Below are 10,519 nucleotides of genomic sequence, written 5' to 3'. Positions count from 1 at the left end.
GGTGTATGTGCCCTGCCTCCCAGAGAGAACCAGTCAAGACAATAAAGGGGGGGTTGGAGGGAGAGAGAGCGAGAGGAGGAGAGGGAGAGAGCAGCTGCACATGTGTGTAGTTGTGATGTTTATGACACACGTACATTGTAATTGAACAACCCCGTCTGACAGTTTAATCGTTTATTTTGTGAAGATAAATATTTTGGATTTTCTGAAATTCCACAGTTGAAATACAAATGATGTTATTGAGAAAAGTTAAACTTCAATACAGATTTGAGGGAAGAATAAAAAAAAAAATGTAAATAATTCCATTTCTAAAAATATGTTTAGATGCCTTTTTTTGAAATACTGTGAAATTTAAATTAAAGTATTCTTGTATTTACCCCTTGTTACAATAATATTTTCTAAATTAGAATAATCTTTTTTATTTCCTATTTTACATTGAGAGTTCACAAGGGTAGAAAATTCTGGCAGGAGTGAACGACGCCATCCCCCACCATCTGCTACCCCCGGGGCAGGGGACGGGGCAAGGTGAGGGCTGGGGGTTGCCGGGTGTCCGGTTTTCGACTGGACCCTCCAGTGGAAAAGGGAAACTGGCAGCGTCCGGTCAGCAGAAAAACTCCAGTAGCTGCAGTAACCGGCCCCCCCACAGAGGAGCAGCAGCGCTGGGGGGGCCGGTCTGTGCCGCGGGGTCAGTGTCAGGGACCGAGATTCCCCCCGGCCGGAGCCGGGACCGGGCAGAGGATCAGGGGAGCCGCGTTTGTACCCCCAGCGTTGAGACCGGGACTGAAATAAGGGCGGAGCGTCCCGGAGAAGGTGTCAGTGAACGTGAAGAGATGGGACCCGTCAGTGACATTGTAAAACGAGACCTCGCCCGCCTCATAGTCCAGGAAAATCCCCACCCGGCCGGGCCGGACGCTCACGGGGAGGGGGGTCGAGGGGGAGGTGAGGGCCTCGTATCCCCCGTCCCTCAGCCACACGGCCCAGTATCCATCCTCAGGGGAGAGTGTGACCCTCCCCTTCCTGCTCACAGATTCCCGACAAACCCCCAGGTTCCAGCTTGTCTTGTCTCCCACCCCCACCTCCCAGTAACGCCTCCCGCCCGCGAACCCCTCAGCGCCCAGGACAGAGACACAATAATCAAATCTCTCAGGGTTGTCGGGCAGATCCTGGCGTGTGTCTCCATCGCTCACACGTTTCCGATCCCCAGACAGGACGAGGTAGGGATTTGCCGTGTCTGGATCCAGAGTCACGTCCACTGGGGAGAGAGTCACAGAGTCAGGGCCGGGGGCAGGGGCTGGTCACTGGGATCGAAGGGAAATTAACCTGCGTCCCGTTAATCGCTGGTGGGGGGTTGTTGCCTGAGGGGAGTCAGGGCCCCTCTGCCTGTGAGGAGACAATGGGGGGAAGGGGCAGGAGGAGCGGGGGAGGGGTGCGAAGGTGTCAGTGGGGGAGGGGGGAGGCTGATGCCAAGAGAGGAAAGGGGAGGGGCAGGTGACAGGAGCAGAGGGGGGAGGGGTAGAGGGGAGGGGCAGGTGACAGGAGCAGAGGGGGGAGGGGCAGGTGACAGGAGCAGAGGGGGGAGGGGTAGGGGGGAGGGGCAGGTGACAGGAGCAGAGGGGGGAGGGGTAGAGGGGAGGGGCAGCACAAGGGCAATGTGGGGACAAGGGGAGAGGCAGGCACCATAAGAACAGAGGGGGGGCGAAGGGCAGGATCCCAGGTGCTGCAGAGGGTGGGGGGAGGGGTGGGCTCCATGGGAAAAGAAGGGGACGGACCCCAGGGGGCTGCGGGGGGAAGGGAAGGGGCGGGCACCAGGGGGCAGAGGGGTGTGAGGGAATGGGGGAGCTCCAATGGGGAAGGGGAAGTCAAGGGGAGGGTGAGCTGCCAGGGGGTGAGATGATGAGGAGTGGGGAGGTGGAACCATGGGGGGGAGCGAATGGGCAGGCACTGGTGCCGGGGGGCAGAATGGGGGGTGAGGGAGCAGGTGAGCCAAAGGGGGCAGAGAGAGGGGTGTGGAGAAGGGCAGGACCTAGGGGGGCAGAGGAGTGTGAAGGGAGATGTGGGCACCAGGGGGACAGAGGGAGGATGAAGGGAGGGGTGGGACCCAGAGATTAGGAGAGGGGGAGGGGAGGGGTGGGGCAGTGCTGAGGTGAGGGGAAGGGCAGAGACCAGGGGTCCAAAGGGGGGCGAGGGGAGGGACTTGCACCAGGCGGGCAGAGGGGGCAAAGGAAATGGCAGGCACCAGGCGGGCAGAGGGGGCAAGGGTAGAGCTGGGACTTGGGGCAGAGGAGGAGCTGGCATCAGGGGACTAGAGGGGTGCTGAGGGGTGCAGGTGTCATGGAGCCAGAGGGCGAGGGGAGGGGCAGAGTGAGAAATAAAGAGAAGGTGGCATGGATGATGGTGGCAGAGGGGCGAGAGGAGAGTGGGGTCAGTGGGGCAGAGGGTGGTGAGGGGGGGGCACCAGGGAGGAAGGGGACAAGGGGAGGGTCAGGTTTTGGGGGGGACAGGGGGAAGGAGGGAAGGGGTCGGCGGGGGGTAAGGGAAAGGGTAGGTACCAGGGGGATTGAGGGGGTTGAGCAGAAGGGCAGACACAGGGAGGGCAGAGGAGGGGAGGGACAAGCACCAGGGGGCAGAGAGGGGCAAGGAGACAGGCAGGGGCAGGTGGGTAGAGGGAGGTGTTAGGAGACGGCATTGGGGAGAGGCAGGTGCCGGGGGGTCAGAGTGGGGCTAGAGGAGGGGTGGGCACAGGAGGATGAGGGAAGGGTGCGTGCCAGGGGTCAGAGAGGGTGGGGAGAGAGGCAGGTGCCAGGAGGGCTGAGGGGAGTAAGAAGGGCAGAAGCCAGGACAGCAGAAGAGGGTGAGGGGTGGGACGGCCATCAGGGGGCAGAGGGGAAGAGAGAAGTGGCAGGCACCAGGGAAGCAGATGGGAGAGAGGGAAGGGGCGGGAGACATGGCAGCAGAGGAGGGAAAAGAGAGAGGTGGATGCCAGGACATAGAGGGGGTGTGAAGTGATGGGTGGGCTCCAGGGTGCAGAGGATGTTTGAGGGAGAGGGGAAGGTGCCAGGAGGAGGGGAGGGGAGGGGGTTTCCAGTGGGGCAGACGTGGGTGGAAGGCAGGGGCACGTGCCAGGGAGGCAAAGTGGGGGACAGAGCGGCCTGGGGAAGCAGAAAGTGGGTGGGAAGAAGGGGAGGGGCGAGGAGGAGGGGTCAGAATAGACGCAGGGTCCAGGTGGGCACAGGGGTGAGAAAAGGGTAAGGGAGGGGCAGGAGCCAGAGGGGTGAGGGAGAGGCAGGCCCCAGGGAATCTCTCTTGCTTTGGGGTCATGTGTGGTTGGTTTCTCGCTAAGAGCAGGTTGGTGCAGGCCCCACACACACTGGGGGTGCAGCCCTGCCCCAGGGGACGCAGCTGGGACTCTCCATGCTGGCGGGCCCCACGGGCCCCACCTTCCAGCCAGTCTGCCCCTCCCGCCCCTTCCCTCTCTCCCATCTGCCCCACAGTCTGCCCCTCCCCTCTCCTGGCCCAGCCCGTCCGCCATGGGGCAGTGGTCTGGGTTGGGCTCACTGGGGCGACCGTGCAGTGGAGGATTCTGGGGTGGGGGATAAATGCGTACTAATAGGCCGTTGCTAATGAGGCCAGGGCAGTGGGGGGGACGGGGGCATTTCCCCGCTTACTGCCCCCTCCATCTGGGAGAAGCTGCACCAGGCACCAGTCCCAGTTCACATCCGCACAGCCAGTCTGCCCTGGGGGTTTGCACCGGTGCAAGGAAACCCCGGCAGACATGGCCAGAGACACTGGTGTGCCAGGGGCCGTAACCCTTCCCGTCACTGGGGTTATGGATCAATAATTACAGGGTGACTGGAGCAGGGGGGCTGGACTCTGGGTCTCGCAGGTCGGGGCCCGACACACTGGGCTGCAGAGTCAGTCTCACTACCACGCTATGGCCCAGTGCCCAGGGCAGTGTTTAGACACAGGGGGACGACATCAGACCCCCAGAGCCCGGCAGTTCAAGCCCTCATGGCGTCCCACGGGGGGATTGAACCGGAGGCTCCCCACTGGGGGCCCAGCCACGGGGCTAAAGGCTGGAAGGGAAGCGGCAGCACCTTTCTGTTGATTGAAACTCGTCAGCAAACTCAACATGGATTCGCGAATAGTTTCTGTCGACCCGAAATATAATTTTGCAGCAAATAAACTATTTGTCCAAAACATTTCACCCAGCTCCATTTCAAATGTGTCCCAGCAACTGAGGAGCCCAAATCCCAGTGACTTGCAGTGAGTGACTCTCAACATCCCCAGAAACGCAAAGTTACGGGCAGGTCAGACTCAGGACATCAGCTATGAAACACTCCAGAGCTGCTATTTAATTTGCCCTGGGTAAAAAAATTCCCCCATAGCCCCTGATCTCGCCCATAAATCAGGCTGAAAATGGAGACCCCCACAAATCAGCCTGAACTCTGCCCAGAGCGATTGTCCCATGGATGATGCTGGCGGCACAGACCCTCTGCAGCTGTACCTGGGCGTCTCCCAGAGCAGACAATGGTCACAGAGACCGTCCCAGAGGCCCCGGTGTCTCCATCTAACGACTGCGCCAGCCACCCCCCTCGCTCTCATTAACCAGCCCTGCATCAGACGCGCTGGGAACTTTCAGACCCAGACTCTGGACACACTCTGGGTTCATGTACACAGCCCGCGGCAGCGAGTCTCCGAACGGGGTGGACAGATTCAGGCTTGTGGGGCTCCCTCTTTGGCACTAAAAATAGCCACATAGACGTTCACGCTCAGGCTGGAGCTCAGGCTTTGAAGCCCAGCGTGGAGCCAGGTCTGCCCCTCACAGCGCAAGTGGGGAGATTGTCTGTGTCCACGTTCCCTTCACCCCATTCCTGGGACAGGGAACAGCAGCCCCAAGGCCCCTCCCTTCACCCCCAGGGCAGGGGAGCGAGAGCCCTTGGCCTTCTGGGCAGTGGGGCCTCCCAGCACCGATTCCTGGGTCAGTGAGAAAGTGTCTCCACCCGGAGAGCTCTGTGCATCCGGCAAATACACAGATGTGCATAGGTGCCGAATCTGTGGGTGCTCCGGGGCTGGAGCACCCACGAGAAAAAAAATGGTGGGTGCTGAGCGCTCACCAGCAGCCCCGCCAATCAGCTCCTCCCCGCCCCAGCACCTCCACCTGCCAGCGGTCCCGACGATCAGCGCCTGCCCCTCCCTCCAAGCACCTCCTGCCTGCCGTGATCAGCTGTTCAGTGACCTGCAGGAGGGCTGAGGGGGAGGAGGCGGAACAGGGCGGGAAGTGGTGGGGTGGGGGTGGAGTGGGGCGGGAAGAGGAAGGGTGGGGGTGGGGCCTTGGAGGAGGGGTGTAGTGGGGGTGGGGCCTGGGGCAGTGTGGGGGTCGACCGTCCCCTGGTACATTAGAAAGTTGGTACCTGTGGCCCCTGGGATCAGGATCCGGGATGGTGCTCTCCCCAGGAGTGACGCAAGCTCTCTAAAAGTAGAGGGGCTACTGGTGCCCGAACCGTGGCCCTGCCCACCCGTGCCACCCCTTCCTCCCAAGGCCACACCCCTACTCCACCCTTTGCCCCAAGCTCCTGCCCCCGCACCGCCCCTTCTCCCTGCACCGCCTCTTCCCCCCACGACCCTGTCCCCCCAGTCGCTTCTCTCTAACCCTAACCCTTGTGGCCAGTAAAAAATGGGAGGCCACTTTTAAAAGTGATGGGGCCATGGCTCCCTGCCACCCGCTCTCCTGGTGCCCCTTACTCACCCCCCCACCCTCAGGAGGAGAGGGGGCCTTGGGGCAGTGCCAGTGAGTTCAGTGCTGGGGGTAAGAGTGGGGTTTTACACCCCAGCTGCTGGAGCTCTGGGTATCGAGGGTTTGAAGATGTCACGGTGGCCGTGTGAGCCCCCAACTGTCCTGCCAACATGGCTCAGCCCTGACACCTGCTGGAGCCTCTCCCTGGGGAGGAACCGTGCCTGTGGCCTGTTCAGGGCTTGGCCTCCTGCGGAGGTGGCCGGTGAGGCTGCCATTAACATGAGTTACTATGTGAGCTCCTGTCTGCTGGGAGCCGGACTCTGAGCCTGGGCTGGGATCGGTGACTGAGGAGTGAAAGGCCCCAGCTGCCCTCACTGACCCCGGAGCCAGCCCTGCGCCCCCAGCCATTCAGTACGATAACAGCGATGCTCACACTTGGTGACACCCCCAGTGCCCGTAGCGGGCAGGGCAAGGGCCTGTCCAAGGAGCAATGGGCGCAAACTGCAGCAAGGGAGACTGAGGCTGGAGATGAGGAAACACTTCCTAACTCTCAGGGCAGTGAAGCTCTGGACCTGGTCCAAGGGAGGCTGCGGGATCCCCGCCACTGGAGGTTTGTAAGAACAGGACAAACCCGTCAGGGATGGTCTAGGCCCTACCCCAATGTGGGGGGCTGGAGTAGGCAACCTCTCAAGGTCCCTTCCAGCCCTACATTACCATGAGTCTAGGTTACAGCTGTTCTGGGGCTGGGCCCAGGGCCCTGGGGGATCTAAGCATGGCGTGTGGCACATGGCAGAGTTAGCACTGTTAGTGACCCTGGCAGCTGGCAGCTCAGTGTCCCTGCCAGGGGCCTGGGCTGGCACGGGGATGGCTGCCTGTACCCGGCTCAGCTGAGTGTTTCTGTGCTGTGTGGACAGAACCTAGGACTGGCACCTGTACAGCTTTTCCTAGGATCGTCCCTTTGTTCAGGTCACTGTCCTGGGAAATCTGTGAGTCTCTCCAGGATATTACAAGTCCCGGGTGTGTTCGTGGTTGTAGCAGGGGACCTGTGGGGTGGTGGTACCTGCACAGAGGGACCCCTGGGTCCAGAGTGTCTGGGAGCCCTGGGGACGGGACAGCTTGGGAGCAGTGAGTGAAATGGGGAGCTCAGGGCCAGCAGGGACCATTCACCATCACACAGGTATCGGCTGTGGGGGGCTCACTGCTGGGGGCAGCGGGGTAGATTTAGTGCCATGTCCTACTTGGTGAGGTTGGTGCTTGGGGCTGCCAAACGAACAGGAGTCTGCAGGGGCTGGTGCCCTCTCCTGGGGGTGGGGACACAGTGCCCTGGGTGGGGGGACAGGTGGTGTACGTGAAGCAGAGGTGGCGACCCTAACAGGACCCCTAAAAATGTTTGTGTAACTCTCCAGGGTGCCCCCCTCCCTCCCAGCTCTGTGAGGAAGGACACTCCGGAGTGCATGGACCCCTGGGCCAGTGGTGCTGTGACGTGTGCACACAGCCCCTGGAGCTGGAGCTGCCGGGGAGCGGCCCCGACTCCCCCAGCAGGCACCAGGGCGCACACACAGTCAGGCAGCAGGCTGGGAGCAAACGCACACGCAGCTGAGTTGCGGCTGTGAGGCAGGAAAGCTGCCATGTCAGCACAATTGGTTGTAACTGGGTCAGGGGAGTGTCACAAGCTGGATATAAAAACCTGTCTGCCCTGGCAGTGGGGACAGGGCCTTCCTCCCCCAAGATCCAGGGGGCCACTGAACAGCTCCTGTCTGGGCACGTTACGTGAGAAGGAAATTGTGGGCTAAAGCCTGGTCTGATCCTGCTGCTGGGAAGAGAGAGGTTGGCAGTTCAGATCAATTATGGGCAGATAAGAATGTCCCTCCTGCAGACCCCAGCTACCCCCTGGAAAGGTGACACCAGGGGGCAGCATTTCCTCACTAATCAGCCCTTTCCCAAAGGGGGCATGTCCCTGCTCTGCAATAAACCTGGGTTTTGTTTGCCCCTTTCCATCCACCTCAGTCATATTGCTGTTTCTAGCCTATTGAATGTCACAGAAAAATGCTTCGTGCAGGGAAAGGAGCAGACAGATCCCAGGGGAAGGTGGGGCCTCACCATGGATAAAACATCAGCCGTATGTACAGTACCTGAGTAGATCTGTGCGCTTCTCCACCCTGCAACCAAACACAGAGAGAGGGGTGAGAACGCCCCTGAACACTGACACGCTGAGCAGGAGACAATGTCAGACAAGGGTGATACTTGGGGGAATGGAACTTACTGAGCTCAGCCTGGAGTTTGCCTAAAAATAAAACAAGGAGAAATGAGTCAATATCACATTATCTTGCAGAAGAGAAGCGAGTCAAAAAGACCTGAAAGCAGGGAAGTTACAATCCTTAGACTCAGTCTGGAGGCTATATCAGCAGCCAGACACCTGCACCCCCTGAGCAACAAAGGAATCAGCAAGGGGAGAAATACAGTAACCCCACCCGGCCACCTGGCCAGGTGCAGGAGGCTGTTAGAGCCAAACTGGGATCCCTCAGCAAATGGAAATATTAACCCTGTGAAGCCAGTAGAAAGGAGCATACAGTGCATCGGGTGAAGTGCATGATGGGCATTAGGAGGCTAAAATGGAATTAGCAGAGTGAACAGCCAGAGATATAAAACAAATACCAGGGAATTATTTCAGTCCAGCAGAATCAGGAAGCCTGTGAGAGAATCGATGGGTCCCCTGGATCAGTAGCAGGGAAAGGGAGCAATTGGGGAGGGTAGGGACAATGCTGAGAGACTGACTGGTTTCTTTGCATCAGTTTCCACCACAGAGGTTGCTGGGGAGAGACCTGCCCTGGAGCTGCTCTGTTCAGGAAATAAAGATCAGGGATCGCGGAGCGAAGAGGAGATATTGGAACAAACTGACAAACTAAAGAGCCAGCAGCCACCAAGAGCAATGTAGATCCCTGCCAGATGGCAAATCCCAGGAGCTCTCAAATGACATCAGACGATATGGCTGAGCTGCTAACAATAATATACATCTCATTAACATCAGCTACACTTCTGGAGAATTGGAGGGTTGGGGATGTTGTAGCCAACTTTAAAATTTTGGTAGGAGTAATCTTGAGAACTACAGACAAGTGAGCCTTACGTCATTACCTGCTACATGGGTTGAAACAAGAATGAAAACAGACTTCTAAGACAGCCATATGAGAATGATAGTATAAGGTCTGACTAGCAGAGCTGGAAAGGAAACCTGTCCCGCACTAATCTATTAAATTGCTTTAAGTATGTCAGTAAAATAGTGCACAAAGGAGAACCCACTGTCATCATTGATATAGACTTTCAAAAAGCCTTTAACAAAGTTCCTCACAAAAGGTTATTAAGGACACTTAGGGTACGTCTTCACTACCCGCCTGATCGGTGGGTAGTGATCGATCTATCGGGGATCAATTTCTTGTCTCGTCTCGTCTAAACGCGATAAGTCGATCCCCGAATCGACGCCACCTCGACAGGAGGAGTAAGTGGAGTCGATGGGGGAGCCGCCACAGTCGACTCGCCGCCGTGAGGACGGCCAGGTAAGTCGAACTAAGATACTTCGACTTCACCTATGTGAATAGCGTAGCTGAAGTTGTGTATCTTAGTTCGAACCCCACCCCTAGTGTAGCCCAGGCCTAAGTCATCATGGGGTGAGGGGTAAAGTATTGTCCTGGATCAGAAACCAGCTCAAAGACAGAAAACAAAGAGCAGCAATACATGGTGAAAATTTACCATGGAAACAGAGTTCGCAGTGGGGTGCCTCAAAGCTGGGTCTTCGGTTAGGACTGGTGTTCAGTATAGTTATCAGTGACTTGGAAAAAGGGATAAGCCGAGAGGTGGTGAAATTTGCAGATGTCACAGAACTATTTAGGTTAGACGAGGCCAGAGAAATCTTGAGTTATTTCAGAGGGATCAAGCCTGGGCCACATGAGGGCGGATGAAATTCAGTATTGATCAAAGTAAGGTCAGACACATGGCAAGGAATAAGTACAGCTATTCAGAAAGGTTACAGGGTGCTAAATTAACTGTAACTACTCAGGAAAGAGACCCAGGCTTCACTGTACACAGCTCCATGAAGATCTCTGCTCAGTGTCAGCAATGGTGTAAAGAATGAAGAGTTAGGATGCAGAAAGAACAAGATAGAAAAATATACTTAACTAGTCCCTCACCTGGGCACTGTGCGCAGCACTGGTCACCCCATCTCAGAAAGGACATTACAGAGATGGGCAACAATAATGATTAGAGCCCTGAAGGCACATCTGTATAAGAAGTGATTTTAAAAGGTGGCACATTTTAGTTTGGATAGGAGACATGACAGAGAAATGCAAAGCACTGAGTGAGAGAGAGAAATTGGGTGCTCAGACCTACCTTCTCTACTAATACAAGAGCAAGAGGATACTCAAATAAAATGAAAAGCAGCAAATTTCAAACTGTAAGAGGAAATGGCCTCTCAAGGTCCCTTCCAGTCCTATGATTGTATGATTTTACGAAATACTGTTTTATAGGGTGCATACTTAGCCCGTGGAACAACTTGCCACAAGATAGCATTGAGGCCAGGAGTTTAGCAGGAGTAAAACAAAAGGACATTTAGACTGATAATGAGAACATACAGATTTATACTGGGTAGAATTAAAACAAAACAGACAAACAAAGGAAAAAAAACAAATGGACAAAGGATTCAAAAAAGCCCAGGCATTGATATGGAAATGGGAATCTCCAGACTTATCACAGTTCTCAAAAAACGCAAGCATTCTGGAAGGTAGAGAAACGCTCTCC

General features: G+C 56.8%; 1 protein-coding gene across 1 annotated transcript in view; it reads right to left on the bottom strand.

Moving 5' to 3' along the window:
- Nucleotides 1–283: 283 nt before the first annotated feature.
- LOC311530849 (butyrophilin subfamily 1 member A1-like) overlaps nt 284–10,519 on the bottom strand; it is a 137,434-nt gene continuing 127,198 nt past the window's right edge. Inside the window, exon 16 of the mRNA XM_084647800.1 lies at nt 284–1,249. Coding sequence (XP_084503926.1) covers nt 690–1,249 — 560 coding nt within the window. The 3' untranslated portion in view covers nt 284–689. The remainder of the gene's footprint in view (nt 1,250–10,519) is intronic.

This window comes from Lepidochelys olivacea (genome assembly GCF_965140295.1).
Source record: "Lepidochelys olivacea isolate rLepOli2 genome assembly, chromosome: 14".
NCBI lineage: Eukaryota > Metazoa > Chordata > Testudines > Cheloniidae > Lepidochelys > Lepidochelys olivacea.
This window is presented reverse-complemented; position numbering and strand designations above follow the sequence as displayed.